Source organism: Eucyclogobius newberryi, unplaced genomic scaffold (genome assembly GCF_026437365.1).
Source record: "Eucyclogobius newberryi isolate DKJ021-1_F unplaced genomic scaffold, fEucNew1.0.hap1 SCAF_18, whole genome shotgun sequence".
NCBI classification, from domain to species: Eukaryota; Metazoa; Chordata; class Actinopteri; order Gobiiformes; family Gobiidae; genus Eucyclogobius; species Eucyclogobius newberryi.
The window spans coordinates 12,792,953-12,814,003 of record NW_027315812.1 but is presented as its reverse complement, the minus strand read 5'-3'; the positions used below and the strand labels follow the sequence as shown (position 1 = coordinate 12,814,003).

At 39.7% G+C, this 21,051-nt stretch overlaps 1 protein-coding gene across 2 annotated transcripts in view; it reads left to right on the top strand.

Moving 5' to 3' along the window:
• The window catches only part of LOC140364429 (retinal-specific phospholipid-transporting ATPase ABCA4-like), a 55,086-nt gene that overhangs the window by 30,553 nt on the left and 3,482 nt on the right, over positions 1–21,051 (top strand). The window contains exons 16-46 of one of the 2 annotated variants that reach the window (XM_072450557.1): positions 3,007–3,228; positions 3,980–4,184; positions 4,612–4,689; positions 4,783–4,929; positions 6,438–6,615; positions 6,706–6,837; positions 7,717–7,856; positions 7,930–8,067; positions 9,089–9,267; positions 9,975–10,077; positions 10,865–11,070; positions 11,389–11,443; positions 11,523–11,603; positions 12,585–12,760; positions 12,839–12,963; positions 13,038–13,136; positions 14,634–14,823; positions 15,536–15,630; positions 15,754–15,786; positions 15,877–15,982; positions 16,063–16,137; positions 16,202–16,371; positions 17,373–17,550; positions 17,935–18,050; positions 18,464–18,611; positions 18,680–18,803; positions 18,921–19,050; positions 19,616–19,736; positions 19,839–19,901; positions 20,203–20,309; positions 20,523–20,664. In XM_072450557.1, the coding sequence (XP_072306658.1) occupies positions 3,007–3,228; positions 3,980–4,184; positions 4,612–4,689; positions 4,783–4,929; positions 6,438–6,615; positions 6,706–6,837; positions 7,717–7,856; positions 7,930–8,067; positions 9,089–9,267; positions 9,975–10,077; positions 10,865–11,070; positions 11,389–11,443; positions 11,523–11,603; positions 12,585–12,760; positions 12,839–12,963; positions 13,038–13,136; positions 14,634–14,823; positions 15,536–15,630; positions 15,754–15,786; positions 15,877–15,982; positions 16,063–16,137; positions 16,202–16,371; positions 17,373–17,550; positions 17,935–18,050; positions 18,464–18,611; positions 18,680–18,803; positions 18,921–19,050; positions 19,616–19,736; positions 19,839–19,901; positions 20,203–20,309; positions 20,523–20,664 (4,062 nt within the window). The remainder of the gene's footprint in view (positions 1–3,006; positions 3,229–3,979; positions 4,185–4,611; positions 4,690–4,782; positions 4,930–6,437; positions 6,616–6,705; positions 6,838–7,716; positions 7,857–7,929; positions 8,068–9,088; positions 9,268–9,974; positions 10,078–10,864; positions 11,071–11,388; positions 11,444–11,522; positions 11,604–12,584; positions 12,761–12,838; positions 12,964–13,037; positions 13,137–14,633; positions 14,824–15,535; positions 15,631–15,753; positions 15,787–15,876; positions 15,983–16,062; positions 16,138–16,201; positions 16,372–17,372; positions 17,551–17,934; positions 18,051–18,463; positions 18,612–18,679; positions 18,804–18,920; positions 19,051–19,615; positions 19,737–19,838; positions 19,902–20,202; positions 20,310–20,522; positions 20,665–21,051) is intronic. The other variant, XM_072450558.1, reaches the window with a different exon arrangement.

Sequence of the window (21,051 nt, the reverse complement as noted above, 5' to 3'; positions counted from 1 at the left end):
TAAAATAGGCTAAACCAGGCCTAAAGGAGGACTAAACCCTTCTAAACCTGGACTAAAGGAGGACTAAACCCTTCTAAACCAGGCCTAAAGGAGGACTAAACCCTTCTAAACCTGGACTAAAGGAGGACTAAACCCTTCTAAACCAGGCCTAAAGGAGGACTAAACCCTTCTAAACCTGGACTAAAGGAGGACTAAACCCTTCTAAACCAGGCCTAAAGGAGGACTAAACCCTTCTAAACCTGGACTAAAGGAGGACTAAACCCTTCTAAACCTGGACTAAAGGAGGACTAAACCCTTCTAAACCAGGCCTAAAGGAGGACTAAACCCTTCTAAACCTGGACTAAAGGAGGACTAAACCCTTCTAAACCTGGACTAAAGGAGGACTAAACCCTTCTAAACCAGGCCTAAAGGAGGACTAAACCCTTCTAAACCTGGACTAAAGGAGGACTAAACCCTTCTAAACCTGGACTAAAGGAGGACTAAACCCTTCTAAACCAGGCCTAAAGGAGGACTAAACCTGGACTAAAGGAGGACTAAACCCTTCTAAACCAGGCCTAAAGGAGGACTAAACCCGACTAAAGGAGGACTAAACCCTTCTAAACCAGGCCTAAAGGAGGACTAAACCCTTCTAAACTAGGCCTAAAGGAGGACTAAACCCTTCTAAACTAGGCCTAAAGTGGGACTAAACCCTTCTAAACCAGGCCTAAAGGAGGACTAAACCCTTCTAAACCAGGCCTAAAGTGGGACTAAACCCTTCTAAACCAGGCCTAAAGGAGGACTAAACCCTTCTAAACCAGGCCTAAAGGAGGACTAAACCCTTCTAAACCTGGACTAAAGGAGGACTAAACCCTTCTAAACTAGGCCTAAAGGAGGACTAAACCCTTCTAAACTAGGCCTAAAGTGGGACTAAACCCTTCTAAACCAGGCCTAAAGGAGGACTAAACCCTTCTAAACCAGGCCTAAAGTGGGACTAAACCCTTCTAAACCAGGCCTAAAGGAGGACTAAACCCTTCTAAACCAGGCCTAAAGGAGGACTAAACCCTTCTAAACCTGGACTAAAGAAGGACTAAACCCTTCTAAACCTGGACTAAAGGAGGACTAAACCCTTCTAAACCAGGACTAAAGGAGGACTAAACCCTTCTAAACCAGGCCTAAAGGAGGACTAAACCCTTCTAAACCTGGACTAAAGGAGGACTAAACCCTTCTAAACCAGGCCTAAAGGAGGACTAAACCCTTCTAAACCTGGACTAAAGGAGGACTAAACCCTTCTAAACCAGGCCTAAAGGAGGACTAAACCCTTCTAAACCAGGCCTAAAGTGGGACTAAACCCTTCTAAACCAGGCCTAAAGGAGGACTAAACCCTTCTAAACCTGGACTAAAGGAGGACTAAACCCTTCTAAACCTGGACTAAAGGAGGACTAAACCCTTCTAAACCAGGCCTAAAGTGGGACTAAACCCTTCTAAACCAGGCCTAAAGGAGGACTAAACCCTTCTAAACCTGGACTAAAGGAGGACTAAACCCTTCTAAACCAGGACTAAAGGAGGACTAAACCCTTCTAAACCAGGCCTAAAGGAGGACTAAACCCTTCTAAACCTGGACTAAAGGAGGACTAAACCCTTCTAAACCAGGCCTAAAGTGGGACTAAACCCTTCTAAACCAGGCCTAAAGAAGGACTAAACCCTTCTAAACTAGGCCTAAAGTGGGACTAAACCCTTCTAAACCTGGACTAAAGGAGGACTAAACCCTTCTAAACCTGGACTAAACCAGGACAAGGCATGATTAAGCTGATCTCTTTAATTCTTTACCAAAGCTAAAACAGGACTAAAGCAGCAACAAGACTGAGTTTAAAGTGCATTAGTCAACAAGGATGTTAAAACATTTGCACAGATGAAATAACAGAATAAACAATTGTCCAAGCCTTATGTAACAGTGATTATTATTAGCTATACCTCAGGGACACAAACTCGTTATGTCGTGCTAATTATTACAGCCTCATTGATTTCCTGTTGTAATGAGAACATCTATAAATATTTTACTGCAGGGCCTATCTCAATTTATTTGCATAGAAATAAATCACTTCAGTGACTGAAGCAGGGACAACATGACATCACTGTTGTTCTATGAATGGGTTTTCAGGAATGTCCTTGTCAATGATTCACAACTTTACTGTAACAGACAATTAGCAGCCAGAGGGTCTCAAAGTGTGGTTTTAGTGATACTGAGAAGAACTCTTTTACAGAACGGTCCAGCAAAAATAAATGTTCATGTAATTCACAGTTCGGGGAAATTCAGTTGAAAATTAAGCTCTTTAATTTAAAATGTTGCAACACAGAAAAGTAATTTAAGTCGTTCTTAACTTTTAGTGAATGAGTTTGAATGTGAGCTTGGTTGATCATTTTAGTCCCTTTCTGATTAGTTTAGTTTAGTTTAGTCTTTATTTGTCGGGGAGCATGTACAAAATCGTTAATCTTTAATCTGGGTTAGTTTAGGGACCACATATAAGTATACTGCTAACTAAATTGTAATTGCATTCTAGTACATGTTTTTTCAGCTTTTACTTTGTATTTCTAAATCTCTCATTATATTAAGATAGTAATGTATGTACAGTATAGTATTCATTCCTAATAACGCTAATGAAAGGTAATTAATAATGTTATTGGGGAAAGAATAGTGACTAATTGTGACCAGACAGACAGAAACATTAGTAAGTACTTTATAAATACTAACAAACATCTAATTAAGCCATTAGGCCATTTACTTTTAGCTAGCCATTCATTTGCAGTCCCTAAACTGAAGTGTTCCCAAATGTCTTGAACTTTAGCAGATTTTTTTTAGATAAAGATCTTTTATTTATGCTAGTTTTTATTTTTGTATTTTCTCATTGTTATTTTCATTCATTTTGAGATGATACTTGGTGTGAAAAGGCCTAAAAACCCTGTGATTGAAGCAGAGTATTGCGCCCTCTTGTGGTGGATTATTGTAACAGCTGCCGCTCTTCATTACAGGGAGGCAGAGTGTTGAACTACAGCAACCCCATCATCCTCTTCCTCTTTCTGCTCACATTTACCACGGCAACCATCATGCAGTGTTTCCTCCTCAGTGTTTTCTTCAACCAGGCCAACGTGGCCGCGGCCTGCTGCGGCATCGTCTACTTCACCCTGTACCTGCCCCACATCTTCTGTTTCGCCTGGCAAGAGCGCATCACCAAAGACATGAAATTACTCGTGGTGGGTGTCGCCGCATTGTCTCAGCCATATCCACACCAGCAGTATGCAATTATCATTATTTATTATACATTATAGCGTGTATTTCAGCTCCTGGTCTCATGGGGATCTTCAATATACAGATATTTCCAAGCAAAATAAATGGAAACAAATCACAACATGGATCAAATATAGTAAAAAGTTGTCATATGAACAGAAAAAAATACCAATCGCGATGTTTTCCTCATAGATTTCTGTTTTTATTTTGTCCTATTAAAAACAAATAAAATGGCTTTCAATATAGGTTCTCTTGAACATAAAGCCTTATAATTAGTAATATAACACACAAAAAAGGTCAAGTTTCTTCCACTAAAGTCATCAAAACTGTACTTGGTGGAATTAGATCAAATAAGACTATAAACTGCTAAAATAACAACAACTGAACCTGCATTTGAGTTTTACACGTTACATTTAGTGTTGATTTAATTTTTCAGTCAGAGTTTATATTAAACTTTATTTTTGGGGTACCGGCCTGAAAAGTTTGCAAACGCCTGACGTAGCAGAGAATATCAGGAGTTCATCACTGCCATTAATGCTATAAATTATAATAAATATGCCAGATATAATGTAGACCTTGCGTTTTGGCATTATGTTTCAGTTTAATTGCACTTTTCTAATGCAACATGTCACTGATAGGACTATACTTGATACAAATCGCCCCTAGTTGTGTATATTGCTTCACATTAGCACATAGATGGTATTCTTTTCCTTTCAGAGTCTGCTGTCCCAGGTTGCGTTCGGCTTTGGCACAGAATACTTGTCCCGGTACGAGGAGCAGGGTCTGGGACTGCAGTGGGACAATATTCAGACCAGTCCTCTGGAAGGGGACGAGTTCTCCTTCCTCAACTCCATCTGCATGATGGCTCTGGACTCTGTGCTCTATGGAGTCCTGGCCTGGTACCTGGACAATGTCTTCCCGGGTCAGTCATGCAAATAACTTTATATTTATGCTCAGAATATACATATATAACCAAGCAGTACATAAAACGATCAGTTGTATTATGATTTTGGAATGCAATAACGTCAGATTCCACTGTTATTGTAAAAACCTTTTGCGGCGGACAATAGAATATTATTTTCTACAGTTCTACCGTTCTAAATCTATTCTGAAAAGCCCTATTCCCCCCTATTATATTTAAATAAAATAAATAAATCAAGTTTCAATACAATATTTAGAATCGATGCTTTTGACAATTCTATAAGATTGTGATGTTATTTGAATCGCAATCAATTTCAAATTCACTGTCCATTGATTGTGGAAAAGTTTGCATTTTGAATTGAAGTTTTAGTTTAATTCAACCTTTTTTTTCTTTGTATTAACTGAACTGACTGAACGCTGTTTTGCAGGACAATACGGTATCAGCCAACCCTTTTATTTCCCTCTGCGCCCTCATTACTGGTTCAACTCTGTGGCACCAGCACCAGGTACATTTGACGCGCATTCACTCATCGAAAATACCAACAACGAGTCGCTTAACTTTAAATGATATACATGCTCCACAAATCTGTTCATTGTAGAAAAAGGAACAACAAAACAGAGCTTTGACAATGGCGCAAACAAGGAGCTCCAGCCTGAGAAAACCATGGAGGAGACGACTTCGTGCGAGCACCAGCAGCCGGGCATCGAGACCCAAAGAGAAGGCAAAGAGAGTGCGGAAACAGAGGGTAAGTCGATTGTACCTGAGCTTATGTCCTGCTCTGTGTTTGCACTCGCTTTCTAAATGGGAACACACACATTTGCGGTTTCTCATGTCCCTGCCTGGTTAATATGTGATGGCTTCTTTACACTGGGCACATTCCTGACTTCTGATCTCATAATGTCACCAGCCATTTCCTCCTCTAAGCTCAGTGGAGCAGCGTGTATATCTAAAGGGCGAGAAAAGAAGATGATTGCAGTATATATTATTCTAGAATGGAATATATTGAGCGCGTTTATGTGCACGAATATCCCGGGTACGACAGTATTCTGGATATTGTGTTCACATGCGCTCAGATCAGCTCATATCCCTGTTTACATACAGCTTCTGAATATTCTGGATATTTAGAGTTGTGACTATGGCAACAATGGCACAGCTATGGCAAGGACCTAAACCTGTTGGCAATTTTGCAAACTTTTTTGGCGTTTTAGCACAGGTTTTTAGCTGGCAGTGAGAAGATACATTCAAACCAGAGCATGAGACTATAAAGTACCGTCATTACTTCAGGAAAAGACATTTTTAACTGGAAAAATACGTCTAAGTTCCACAGTTCAGTCTGAGAGCAACACAGACCGCCACAGAAGTTAGTTTGCTGTTAAAAGATGGCTGTATCGTACAGTAACAACTTTTTTATAATGATGAAATAATACAAAAAAGGTAGAAGTGTTTGAGTCCTTTTGAGAAATGAGCTGCTCCTGCCAAATGTGTATCAGAATATCCCAGTGAGAATAACCTGGTTTCTCATAACTGGGATGCTGTCATAACCGGGTTATTGAAATCTGGATATGGTGTTTACGTTGACACACACAAAACCAGGATACCTAAAAACCTGATTATAACCGGGTTATTTGTGTAGGAGGTATCCAGGTCGTCCCTCGCTCTCACAAACCCTCTGGCACATCGCAGGCACCACTAACGTTCCTTCAATCCGCTCTCATCCCAAAGCATTTCATAAAGACGCACATGGTTCTTTATTACTGATTCAATCAAATGTTTTACAGTTGATTGCAGACTGCGTGCAGTGATCTGACTTAAAGTTGGGTTTAGAAGCTTTAAACATATCCATGTGAATATCTCAACTACTACTTTGTGAATCTAAATTTAAACTGGTCAAAATTACTCTACATAAGAAATGAGTAACTTCTTTGTAAATTCCTTGTTGTTGTGCATCTACTTAACCTTGAATTGCTCGACCAGCTGGATTGAGGTGCGAAAACAAAATGGAGAAATTCTTTTAGGAAAGGTCAACAATGGGAGCAAACAATTCATCTTGAAAAGGATCCAGATCACTGATTCGATTTTTCACTATTTTGCAATAACTCTCTCTCACAAAACAGAACAAAGATTGATTTGAATAGATTCTTAGGCATTATGAATCAGTACCATTTCCTTTCTCTGCCCTCCAAGTTCTTATCAGTTTTCCCCTCACAAAACTTCCGCACAATACCTAAAGCACATTCGTTTTGCTGTGTGCAGGTCAACAGTATTTCGAAGCAGAGCCAGCCAATTTGCAGAAGGGCGTCTGTATCCGCAATCTTGTCAAAGTCTTCGGCAGTAGCTACAGACCCGCAGTGGACGGCCTCAGCATCAACTTTTACGAGGGCCAGATCACCGCTTTCCTGGGCCAAAACGGAGCGGGGAAGACTACCACCATGTACGTCCCATCAGCCTGAAAAACCACCCAGAGTCGCGCTATCACAGGCCCCTGATCGCTGCATTTCTCCCGTTTGTTTATTTCTCCCAGGTCTATTTTGACCGGGATGTTCCCCCCGACTTCAGGAACAGCGACCATATATGGCAAGGACATCTGCTCCGACATGGACGCGATCCGCCTGTCTCTGGGAATGTGCCCCCAACACAACATCCTTTTTCAGTAGTATGTGCTTCCCAACAAACACTCACCAAAACATGTCGATTCATGATAAAGTATGATATTTATGTGGGATTTCTTCTTGAGGGCCTGCGAATAGTATACGCTCCTGTCAGATCAAAATGATTATTACCTAGTTTAGACAATTTAAGACAGAATGAGCCTTAAATGGGAAAAAATGACATGTTATCTTCTTGTCTTGGAATGTTTTAAAAGCAAATACAACATATAAACCGTTATAAAAGCTTGCTCATTAAATGCCGTCTAGCTTCTAATAGTAACTGGAAAAAATCTGTCCCTCTCTTCTACGTCATAGCATTTTTTAAGCTGCACATCTGCGTAAAAGGGCCACTTATCTTTATTGCTTGTGTCAGTGTCTAATAAACACGATTACTGTAGTTTACATGCTAGATACGCATTTTGCTGTAATCTGTAACTCATGTAGACTCAAGGAATACACACAATTATCAGCTTTATCTGTGTATGTGGTGTAGTGCTTTAAGGTGCTGCAAATGTGTGATTGTGACCGCCTTGTGTCACGTGTCACCTTTAATTTCATTCGACAGCTGGCATGTCCCATAAAACCATAAAACGTTTATTTGTAGAGCACAATTAGTACAAAAAGTAATTAAACGTGCTTTACAGAACCAGATCAAATGCATTAAAATTGAAATACAAACAAATAAACACAAGAACAATAGTTAAAATGTACTTTAAATAGAGGAGTGAAGGTCATATGCACCGCTAAACAAATGTATATTATGGGAAAACATAACAGGTAGTTCTATTGATTCCCCATTTTGTCCATTTCATTTATGCTCATCATCTTTAAACTACATATTTACAGCTTTAATACAGTATATTCTTTCTTTCTTTTGTCCTCAGCATGACTGTAGCAGAGCATATCCTCTTCTACGCGCTGTTGAAAGGACGTCCCATCGCAGAAGCTGAAGAGGAGGTAGAGAACATGCTTCAGGACATTGGTTTGCCCCACAAGAGAGATGAACTCACCCAAAACCTCTCAGGTCAGTGGACACACGTTTTCTTTCGTTGGTCAAATGTGTAAATGTCATTAAATGTTATGCTGTGGTGCTCCAGGCGGGATGCAGAGGAAGCTGTCGGTGGCCTTGGCCTTTGTGGGAGGTGCCAAAGTTGTGATTTTGGATGAGCCCACATCAGGGGTCGACCCTTACTCCAGGCGCTCCATTTGGGACCTGCTGCTCAAGTATCGTGCAGGTAACACTGTCACCTGCTGGCCAATGACTGAAGAACATTTCACTTTTATAATTTGCAGTACAACATGTTCCCAACAGTTCTGCTAATGTCTGTATATAACTGCGTTATTATGTTTTACCTAATACTATGGATCTCCTTCTCATACACGCATCACCCCCTCCACCCTCCTCGGCGTCCCCCAGCGTACCCCTAACATACATCTAACCCAGACCTGGGCATTTGTGGCCCAAGGGGCAAGATGCGGCCCTCGGCATGTTTTAATCCGGCCACTGGCAGGAGTTTAGTTTCTATTTTTTAACAGTCTTAGCTGTGTAACATGTCTCTGCACTTGTATCCTTAATAAAGATGACATGAAATGAAAGAAATAATAGATTCAATAGCCTATATTTGACAGAAAATTGATTAGAACTATAAGAACTTGTTACACCAATGATCGTGGGCCGCCCCTCCGCCACTTGCCTGGATTCGAATATGGCCCTCGGAGGACAAATAATTGCCCACCCTTGATCTAACCTGTCTCTCATCATCGCAATGTCTTCTGCCGGGGTCTGAGCTCCAAATAACACATTCAATAAAGCTTTCGAAAGGCTTCTTCCTGTTTCCTGAGTCTCTCCAGGGTGAAATACCTAATACTCATAACCAACAAAGGTCCTCCAAACTATTCTTAACTTTTACATTATTATTTGTTTGAATTTTTGAATTATTTAGTTTGATCAACACCTGCTGGACGGATGTGTCTATAATGTGTCTATAAAGTCTATAAAGTGCATTTTCCTCATTTTGCTCAATACCCATAATAGATTACATTTTTAAAACTAAAGATTTAAAATTTTAGTGAGTTTTTAATTCGTTTTCCATTTGTTTAAAATTTATTGTACTCATTTTTCACAATTTCTTATCATATTGAATTATTTTTTCCACGCATCTTTACCTTTGACAGTCATTCTTGCACAACTTTCCAATCAAGCCACGGCCTTATAGTGATAATGTGTTAATATATGATTGTTTTGTCACGTTCCAGATCGTACCGTGATCATGTCGACGCACCACATGGATGAGGCTGACCTGCTGAGTGACCGAGTGGCCATCATCTCTCAGGGCCGTCTCTTCTGCTGCGGTTCTCCCATTTTCCTCAAGAACTGTTTCGGAGCGGGATTTTACCTCACGCTTGTGCGAAAGATAAAGCACGAAGTTCCCAAGGTGCGTCCTGCAGAAATAACGCACATATTGTCAACATTTATAAGCTTCTAACGGTGTTCCCTCATCATTAGATTACCGCTGTATTCATTCATGCATGTTTGAGTAATCCTGTGATGTCTGGCATTTGATTTTTTTCACCCATCTCTTCAAACATGTCAGATTAAAGACATGTCACATAGTCATTTTTCAATAATAAAAGCAGACAAAAGAAAAAGCTGGTTCATACAGTGAGATGCCACTAAAGAAGAGGCCATTTTCTATCAATATTGTGGTTTACATTGAACAAAATACCCCCCAAAAAGCATAATATGTCCTCTTTAAAGTAGCCAGAGAGTTGTAAAGAGCAGGAAAAGCCTCTCAAAGATGTCTGAGGACACATAAAACATGAACAACATTGTGGTGGTAATGTTCTTTCAAGTCTTCATGTGGTTCAACAAGGACCAAGCTGGAGGTGTCTTTATTACAGAAGATGAATTTCCCAAAAAGAACCTTGCAATATTAACAACTACTTTTCAGTTTTGACAACTCAATAAGCAAAAACTCAAATGAAACTGGGTTATTCATCATTAACAACGACTCAAAAACTACATTTTGAGATACATTTTAGACAGAACCTAACATATCGGCACATTGACGCAGCTGTAGTCAAGCCATTTTAGTTTAGCACATGACAATTCAAAAAATGGAGTAAATGTTTTTGTCTGCAGGCCGGCTGTGAGTGCACAAAGGACTGCGCCTGTAAATGCTCCAAGTGTTCCAAGTTTAAAGCGACTCAGGAAGAGAGAGCAGCTCCAGAGCGACAGATGGACGGTGAGGCACATCTCACTGCATGTCATAAACGCTTAATTAATATGGATTAGTTAAACTGTAATAATACTTTCCCTTGTCACTCGTCTGCATAGAAAATGTAACAGAATAGTCAAGTAATTATATATTCAAAAACAGAATAGGTTTCACTTGGTAGAAAAATACAATACATGTTATTTATATATAGCACATTTCATAAACTAAAAGTGTTTCCAAAGTGCAGCTCAATAAAATACAATACAAATATAACCTATAATATAATAAAATAAACAAGCATATCATATAGATAAAGCTTGATTTAACTCCACTAAACCACATTTAAAGCAATAAAACTAACGGAAATAAGAGTGAATTTATAATTAAAAAAAAATTAAGAAATGATTAGAAAACTTTAAAAAATATTTTCATTTAAAACTTTATAAATTCAACATTGTAGTTTATATTTGTAGCAATTATGCTGTAGAGTTATGTATGTAAATAAATGCATATTCCTGTAAAGATTTACCACTGTAGCTTAGTCTCTTGAGGTTTGTGTCCCTCATTTTTTGACCTTTTGTTTTTCTGTTAATATAGTTGTACTGTGTAACTTTTCTGATGAAGGGGCCCTCACCTGCTTGTCTTCATGGAGATGTTGTCCCTTTGCCTGAAATGTACTCAATTACAGCTGTTTTTATTGCTCAAAATGACCTTAAAACACTGGGTGAGACCAGAACATCTCTCTGGAGTCGAGCTGGTGGCAAACCCAAAAGAGAGGTTACGTAATGCACCTTTAAACACCTCTGTCCTCCAGGTAACGTAGACAGAATCACTGCTCTGGTGCATCATCACGTACCACAGGCCCGTTTGATCGAAGCCATCGGTCAGGAGGTGACCTTTCTGCTCCCGAACCGCGACTTCCAGCCTCGAGCTTACGCCAGTCTGTTCAGAGAGCTGGAGGAAACCCTCACGGACATCGGACTCAGCAGCTTCGGCGTGTCGGACACTTCCCTGGAGGAGGTGCGTGCATTTCGTGACTCATCCATAAACTTTGCCACACTTAAAGCAAACGTTATGGACCCCGGATTCCGTAAATCGAGGCAATGCATCACTCCACAGGCAGATATTTCATTTTCATTGCAAAAACAAATATTTTCAGGTGTAGGCGCGAGGGAAAACAAGAGATTAACTGAGGCAATCTGTCATAAAGTCATTGGCTGGCGTTCACCTTTGAAGCAATTAGGTTTTGTTTCGTAAGGTTGCTCCGCTGCTTTGATTAATGAGAGCATCTGCTAATCTCGTGTCCTGACAGAAAAATAATGTGTTTTCATCTGCTAGGTTTTCCTAAAAGTCACTGCTGATGGGAATGCAACCAACAGGAAATGCATGCAAGGTAATGAAAATGTTGCCACGTCGCATCCGTCTTTTAACACAGGATTGATGACCTTTTTATGCCACCCTCCGACTCCCAGATTGGAGATCATTGCAGGAGATTTCTCGAGCTAGTCTTTGCGGATTCGACAGAATGGGAGTAGAGGTTGATGCGCCACAAGGTGAAAGAGGCAAAAAGCTAAATGCTTACAGGGCGCTGCTGTCGTAGAAACATAAGCTATTTGAGCAGCCAAAATTTTCAAAAGCATTGAGCATTAGTTGGGCCTACATACACTTAGATTTGCTGTGCCATACACGCTTGAATGCTTATAACGCATGCTTGTTTGTGCATTTATACTGTACTAGACCTAGTTTTATTCTTTTTATATATGTCTATATCCAAAAAGCTTGTTTATGTGCACGTTTGGCAGAAATGACTATCAGAGCAACAAACACAGGCTTTGGATGTACAGCAGCAAGTCCTAATCAGAATTATTCAGTCATATGGCCTTTGTGATGTGTATTAAAAACAAACAGGAAGTGGAGTACAGGGACACACATGGAGAGAACATTGAGCACATGTGTAAAGATCTATGTCTCCACTCAGAAAACAACTTGGAAACTTACCAAAAATCCCACTGCAGGCTCTATTTTCTGCAGTCTTTTGATGAGTTAATTCGATTTTTTCAGCAAATGATGTGTTACTATTTGGAGATCACGTGAATCAGCTCATAGCCTTAATGCAGACAGTACAAGTCGATACTTTTCTCCTTCCCCGATATTATGTCCGTCTCATGAGTTTTATGAATGTCTAACGTCAAAAACACTCTTTTCAAAGTAAAAGTACTACACTTACTATATCGACTTCAATAAATTAAAGATGGACCAATATTTTTAGAGCTCAAATTATATTGTGCGTGCCTTTTCTTTACATAAGCGGGTACATTTGGCTTTAGAGGGTTGAATAAATAACTTCTATGATTCATTATAGACACAAACAACTTTTCATTTATTCATTCATTAGTGCTGTTTAAAAGAGTTTACTGGGATTATTCTCTTTTTGGAACGTCGTAGTTCCACATAAACTAGTTTCAGTTGTACCCACTGACGGTTCTCATACATTTTCATGGTCAAATTTCTGCTTCATTCATGCCATATTTCAGAGAAGGACGGGACGGCGCACTCAAACGGCTCAGGCTCATGTTTCCCCTCAGACGGAAACGAGGGCAGAGGGTCGTATCAGGTCAGAGGGCCGTGTCTGATCCTCAAACAGTTCTTTGCTCTTCTCATCAAACGACTCCACCACGCAACCAGGTCCTACAAAGACGTTTTCGCACAGGTAAAAGCAAAACAATAAAGCAATGATAGACAGAATGTCGAGGAATGGGTTGGACCTGACAACACACTTTCTTCCAAGATTGTGCTACCGGCCAGTTTTGTCTTCCTGGCTTTGACGTTCACGTTCATCGTCCCACCGTTTGGAGAGTATCCAAGCTTGTCGCTGAGCCCGTGGATGTATGGAAGACAATACACGTTTTTCAGGTATCTCTAAACGAGGACAACATCGACTGTAAAGATGTTTTGTTCCTTAGAATGTACGTATTTGTTGTCTTCAGTAATGAGCGGCCAACGGATGCAAAGATGAGATATTTGGGTGAAGTGTTGCTTGACAAGCCGGGCTTCGGGACTCGCTGCATGCTGGATGAACCGCTTGAGTGAGTCGTTTATCTTCTAAAGTAGTGTTTTAGTTCACACTATGATCAAATCAAATAGACACCAACAAACTAGAGCTGCAGTGATCAATTCATTTGAATGATTGTGACTCCTCGACTATTACCATGTTTTTCGCACTATAAGGCACACTGAAAAGCCTTTCATTTTCTAAAAAAGCGATTTATAATCCAGTACGCCTCATATATGGATTAATTCTGGTAGAATTCTCGTCAATTCTACTGACCTCAAAGCAATTTTGTGTGCTTAGGCCTTAGTTATTTTATTACTTGGTTTACGGATCCGCCGCACTTAGATTATTGATTTATACAATATAAATAAAATAAATTATTACCATTTTTTTTTATAAAGTACCGCCGTCAACGCAAAAGAAGCGTCAATTTTACCAATGCAAAACACGCTAAATCTATTGTTACACGCTCCTGCGCGCCGCGTCTCCCCCTCTCCTCCTCCTCTCCTCCTCCTCTCCTCCTCTCCTCCTCCTCTCCTCCTCCTCTCCCCCTCTCCTCCTCCTCTCCTCCTCTCCTCCTCTCCTCCTCCTCTCCTCCTCCTCTCCTCCTCTCCTCCTCCTCTCCCCCTCTCCTCCTCCTCTCCTCCTCTCCTCCTCTCCTCCTCCTCTCCTCCTCCTCTCCTCCTCCTCTCCTCCTCTCCTCCTCCTCTCCTCCTCCTCTCCCCCTCTCCTCCTCCTCTCCTCCTCTCCTCCTCTCCTCCTCCTCTCCTCCTCTCCTCCTCTCCTCCTCCTCTCCTCCTCCTCTCCTCCTCCTCTCTTCCTCACGTGGTCCGTTTTGGAAAAACCCTGAAGAAAAAATCTTTTGAAATTGAAATTATATTTATATTTATATTTCGCCCTCCTGTTCAATATATTTCATTTAAAAATCCGTAAACCAAGTAATAAAATAACTGCGGCCTTAATGCGCCTTATAATCCAGTGCGCCTTATAGTGCGGAAAATACAGTAAAATAATCGTTTTTTGATCATCGTTCTTGTTATCTGGACTATACAGACTCTAAAATACAACCCAAAACATTTTTACAACAAAGGCAACAGCACTATTAAATTAAAATGTCGAAAAAGAATCAACTATTTCTGGATTTCATAAAATCATAAATCATAAAATGTGGGGAAAGACCTGTGTATGAATGCATTTAGAAGAATTGTATCTGTATAATATGTGCTCTCTCTTAATAACAAATCTTATTAAAAAAATAAAGAAAACAACTTTTTATGCTAAAATAACCATTAGTTACAGCCATAATGAAAAGTGAATTGAACAGTAAAGTGGAGTGGATGGAGAGGAAGAGGGGGCTGCTAGTTTTGCTGCTGTGGTGGCAATGAAGTGGACGTATTTGGACCTTAACATCAGGAAAAATAAGGAAATATATTGTATTTATGTGATGGGAAAACGTGGGAGACAAGGAAACACGGCGTTGCTGATTCAATTCACACTTATTATTGTGTTATTCTACCGTTTGTGTGTTCAGAGATTTCCCATGTAACAACATCACAACAGAGTGGGAGATGCCTCTGGTGAACCCCGCGATCATCGAGATGCTGGACGGGCCACAGTGGGACTCGCTCAGACCCTCCCCGGACTGTCAGTGCAGCTCCGCCCAGAAACTCACCATGCTCCCGGTGTGTCCCGACGGAGCGGGCGGGCTGCCTCCTCCACAGGTCAGTCTCTAATACAAGCGGAAAGTAACAAAGTACACAAGTAAAAGTAGTGTGTTCGAGTAAAACCTTTAGGTGTCTGTGCTACATTTTTACCAAGGAGACTTTTTCTTACTTTTACTTTACTACATCTGAGAGCGAGTATCTGTACTTTCTTTTCATTTTTAACTAGACTGAAAAATAAAAAGTACTTTTCATGTTTTGGGGTTTATCGTTTTAAGTTCATGGTGATATCCCGCCCTAAAGTTTCTCAGTTCAAGCCCTCGAGAAACCAAAAAAATATAAATAAAAATGACCGGATAAATGAGATTCAGTTGCTACTGTTGATGCAAAATCATTTACTTTTTAACTTCAATAAACAAAACTTTTACTTGTGGCATTATATTGCTCATGTATCTGTACTTGTATATAAGTAACACAATTGAGAACTTCTTCCAGCACTGCTTAGTTTTGACTCACCATTCTAATCTCCTTGTATTTGATCATAATTGAAAGAAAGTGGTTACAGATGGCCAGGAAACAGAAAACTGAGGGTAATCTATTTGACCCTTTTAAAACCCATACACATTGAATTATCCTTCTATTTCAAGCAGGGATTTTGATATTTGCAAACTGCTCTTGCTTTTTGAACTCCAATGAAAAACAGTCTTTGAAATGGCGGGACCGTAACACAGGTCTAAATGGTAGTAACAGTTATATTTTGCATATGTTTTAGAGGATTCAGTCGACAGGAGACGTTCTGATGGACCTAACAGGCAGGAACATCTCCGACTTTTTGGTGAAAACCTACCCAAGCCTCATCCAGACCAGGTACTGTTGGGTCAATACATTATCAAGTAAAGTACAATATCATTTTTAACAAAACATTGGTGCAACAGTTTGTCAAAACCGTTATTGTACTAAATCAATTGTATTTTTTATGTTTTTTTTTAGCTTAAAGAGCAAGTATTGGGTGAATGAGCAAAGGTAAGTCACATTTTGTTTCATGCATTTCTTTTTTGTAGCAGTTAAAAAGCATTAAATCGCATTCATTTTGACTTTCGTACGCTTGTTCAGGTACGGAGGAATATCAGTGGGCGGACAACTTCCTATTTTAGATGTTGATCCCAAAACCATCCAGGATTTGGCTTCTCAACTGGGACGACTGCTAAACGTTACAGGGGTAAAACATTTGAACCTTTTTAAACTGTATTTAGCTTAATTTGTGTGGTTGACGTTGCGTTATCTGTCAAATGTTTGCAGGGTCCAAACGCCAGGCAATCTCTGAAAGATATAGGGACATTTCTGAAGTATATGGAGACGCCAAACAATATCAAGGTACATATTTCAATTACTATATTTATTTGCAAGTAAATGTACACTGATGTGATGTTTTGTGCAGGTGTGGTACAACAATAAGGGCTGGCACTCCATGGTTTCCTTCTTGAATGTGGCTAACAATGCCATTCTCAGAGTAAACCTGCCCAAAAACCATGTTCTGGCTGAATATGGGATCACTGCTATTAACCACCCTCTGAACCTCACCAAAGAGCAGCTCTCTGAGATCACTGTGTAAGTTTACACGCCGGGACAGCACCTTTTTGTATTAACTTTTATAGCACATTATTATGCAGATACAAATGCATTCATACATAGATCTTTCCCCAAACAACTATGTATGAAATTGACAAATAGTTGATTCTTTTTCAACATTTTATTTTAATAGTGCTGTTGCCTTTGTTATATACCTTTTCTTGGGCATGTATTTTAGAGTGTGTATAGTCCAGATCAAAAGAACCATGATAATGAAAAGTGCTGTTATATGGCCAATAAAGTAAAACAAAACATACAAAGTTACTTTCATATTCAATGATGTCGTGTCATATATCATGACACCTGTGCCCAAACTGGAGCAGACATTCATTTTTTAGCTCTTACAAATATAAATACAGGTCTGTATTTACAACCCTAAATAAGAGACTAAAACAAGGCTTCACTCTTGGGATTGCACATGATTGTCTGTCTTAAAAACCTGAAACACAGGTATTTTAAACAGTTTGCAGCCGTCCAAACTTTGCTTTTCACAGCTATCAGAGTTTAGCCATCACTGTTAAACAAGAACTAGCATACTAACAGTGAATCGATGCAGACAGCACACTGGGGTCTTACTTTGACCCTATGAGCTGATTTTATACTGTATCTGCACTGGGGAAAAACAAATTATGCATCCACAAAAACAGGTATAGATATATAATATAGCATTTGTTTTCAAGCAGGTGACTCCACCATGCCAAGTTACAGGTCAGATCTGTGGAAAGGCGAAGGACTGGTCTGCCTTCCCCAGATAGGTTACGTAGTGCACCTTTGAGTGTATTGTCTGATTACATAGAATAATGTAAACACAGTTATAAGTACATTTACGACCCTTTGTACATAATTCAAGCACAATTTTAACACAAAACCATTCAATAAATCAACTTGTTACTGTTAATGTTATGTTATATTTTCTTTACGTTTACCTCATATACAGTACTTTATTGTTCGTTTAACCGTTGCCCTGTCCTGACTCGCAGCTTGAGCACCTCAGTAGACGCTGTGGTGGCGATCTGCGTCATATTCGCCATGTCCTTTGTCCCCGCGAGCTTCGTCCTCTACCTCATCCAGGAGCGGGTCACCCATGCCAAGCACCTGCAGTTTGTCAGCGGCGTCAGTCCCGTGGTTTACTGGACGGCCAACTTCCTCTGGGACGTGGTACGACGCCTCCGCAACCTTCTGAATTTGTGCAAAGCAGAATAAATACCAATCCAAGCGTGACAGATTTCCACACAAAAAAGTTACAATAGATATGTTAAATGACACATTTTGGAGGCAAGCAACATCCATTTTACAATAATTAAAACCATTCATTTATATCCTTATTAAAACCATGAATAAAACTGTGAAATCCACATTATTGCTTACAACAGTTAATATAAATAGATAACCAGTGTCTTCATTTGTGAGCTGTTTTTTGAAATAAAACTTCCAGAGGGAAAAAGTAAAGTGACCAAGATCTTGTTTCCTTTCCCATAGTCGAGTTAATTCTTAATTTTCCCGATGCCAGAGACTGTTGCCTAACTGTGTTGTTTTGTCCAGTTGAATTACTCCGTCACTGCGTTGATGGTGGTGGAAATATTCAAGTACTTTGATAAGAAGTGCTACACGTCACCCACAAATCTACAGCCACTAATCTCTCTTCTTATGCTGTATGGGTACGTATCACAAACTCAGTCAATGTCAACTATATTTTAAAGTTTATTTCATGTATTTTTTATAAAACTAGTGAATTGTGTTTGAATCCCACTCTCCATTGAGATGCCTTTGCTTTGCCTATAAGAATACACATTTTCCAAGATACTTTTTCAACAGTAAAACTACATAATATTAGATAAATGCGTTGAAGTTGAATGCCACACTGTAGAACGTTCCACAAAAAAGTAACAATATCTCCATGTAGTCCAGACATATATTATTTGACCTTTAAACCTGTCATTGAATTAATTTGATTTGATGCTAGACACTTTTAAACCTATTTTACATTTCCCTCTCTTTTACGCACGATTAAAAGCCCCAGTTCTTTGTGCATTGACTCCTCTCACTCTAATTAAACTCTTTTCTTTTCCAGATGGTCGGTCACTCCCATGATGTACCCTTGGTCCTATTTGTTCAGCGTCCCGAGCACAGCCTACGTCTCTCTCTCCTGCATAAACCTTTTCATCGGCATCAACAGCAGCGCCATCACTTTCATCCTGGACCTGTTTGAGAGCAACACGGTGTGACGAACATCTCTCTCTCTCTTTCTTTATTCAGTCATTTCATCTCACGTGTCCTCTTTGTTTAGGCGTTATACAAGTTGAACCAGGTCTTGAAAGCGCTGCTGCTCGTGTTCCCACATTACTGTCTGGGCCGTGGACTCATCGACATGGCGATGAACCAGGCCGTGACGGACGTCTTCGCTCGCTTTGGTAATGAAACCACAATGTCGTAAACTCTGTCTGAATCAATCTTGTCTAATACTAAATAAGGCAATGTACATTTTAATATAGATGTGAGAGGCTTAATTTGTGTGGTTTTGATTTTAGGGGAAGATCATAGTCCAGACCCTTACAGCTGGAATTACCTGGGCAAGAACATGTTTTGTATGGCTGCTGAAGGCTTCATTTACTTCTTTATAAATATATTGGTCCAGTATCGCTTCTTCTTGGATCACTGGTAAGTCACGTGGAACAGTAGTTAATATGACATGGATCTAGCTTTGATTTATTTTGAGTGTTTTAGTTTGCAGGTCTAGATTGTTGTATGTTATATTGCTTTGAATAAATGCCTCCATTGCGTTTAAGAATGTACCTTTTCTGCTTCTCCATGGAGATGTTACTGCATTTCCTAGAATGTTCCACAGTATATGACATTAAACCTTTAACTCTTGCTTTCTAACTGTACAAATGTGTATCTTGGCCTGGAGGCATCACCTGCTTGTCTCCGTGGAGATGGTTACGTTTAATACAAGACGCCATACTGTCTAACATTGCAGGTACAGCAATAACATCTCCATGGAGACAAGCGTTTAGCACGGGCTCCTCAACAGAAAAGATGCTTGGTGCACATTAATAAATCATCCTAATTAATATACTATATATATGAATTTAACTACAAAATACCATATAAGATAATAGATAATAACAATAGTCAATTATGTTTTATTTATAATTTTTTTTAAATTGGGATTTACATTTGATATCATTTATAGCCAAGACGATCACGGTTTATTTTCCGTCAGGCTCTCCAATTCCCCTCGACACCACGTTGTGGATGAGGATGCGGATGTGGCTGAAGAGAGGCAGAAAATTTACAAAAGTGACAAAACACATGACATTTTACACGTACAAGACCTGTCCAAGGTAAAACTTATGAACCAATAGTTGTATACAAGGTTCCTTCATCTTACATTTCAGTTTTTCTGTTAGTTTGTTTTTCACGGATGTGCTTTTCCATTGTTGTAGACATACACTGGAACAATAATCCCGGCTGTTGACAGAATGTGTCTCGCGGTTTCGCCTGGAGAGGTATTTACAGTCAAAGCAAGACACGGTACACATGAATAAAGCAAAATGTGCACAGCCAAAGGGCCCCACATCCACACAGGAGGCCTCGAAGCTGAATATTTCACCTCACTAAAGCTGTTGTCTAGTTATTTGTGACATAAGGATTCATGGAATATATTTATTTCACATTTACTTTGTTGATCTTGGACATAATTATGTTTCTTACTATCTACAATATTGTGTGTTAAGAGCTGCCTTAACAAATGCATTTTCCACCGTGAGATCAATACAACTCTTATCTTATCTTGTCCATACTTAACAGTGCTTTGGTCTGCTGGGAGTGAACGGAGCAGGGAAGACCACCACATTCAAAATGCTGACGGGGGACATCGAAGTTACCTCAGGACAAGCATCCGTTGCTGGCTACAAGTGAGGCGTGGGCTCTTTTAACAAAAAAACAAACATGTACAATGAGCTCAGACTGCACAAAAAACATTAGAAACAAACACATAAACAATGGGACCAAGTTACAAAACACTAAAAGTACCAGGAAATACAAAATATGAAGTTGCTATACATTTATTTCTACTAATATGACGGTGAAACTCAACTTTTCTGCCTGTTTTGTGGTTGGAATCGCAGTATATTGACCAACATCCTGGACGTGCACCAGAACATGGGCTACTGTCCGCAGTTTGACGCCCTGGATGAACTGTTGACGGGCAGAGAGCACCTTCACCTGTACGCGCGCCTCAGAGGGGTGCCCGAGTGCGAGATCAGCAGAGTGAGTACTGCAAGAGGGAGTGATGGTATCGGAACTGTTTAGCTTTCAGTTATTTTTAAAGCTGGATCGTTTTGTAGTTGATATTTGGTTTGCTACTGTGGCCAATACCAATATTTACATCAAATCTATCTCAAAATGGAGTAAAAATCACCAATTAACACTTCATGTAAAACAATTTGTGGAAACGTTCAGCCATATTCTTAGCCTCTTCTACTGTATTTCCATTTTTACACATTGTTCTGTTCAAAAGACAAATCTGAAGCACTGAGAATAAACTGAGAAGGACACGGACTTCAGAACAGCAAAAAAAAATAACAAAATCTAATCAAATATCATCAGTTTGGATTATTTTTCCAGTATAAATTGCTTACTTGGAAAAAATACTGT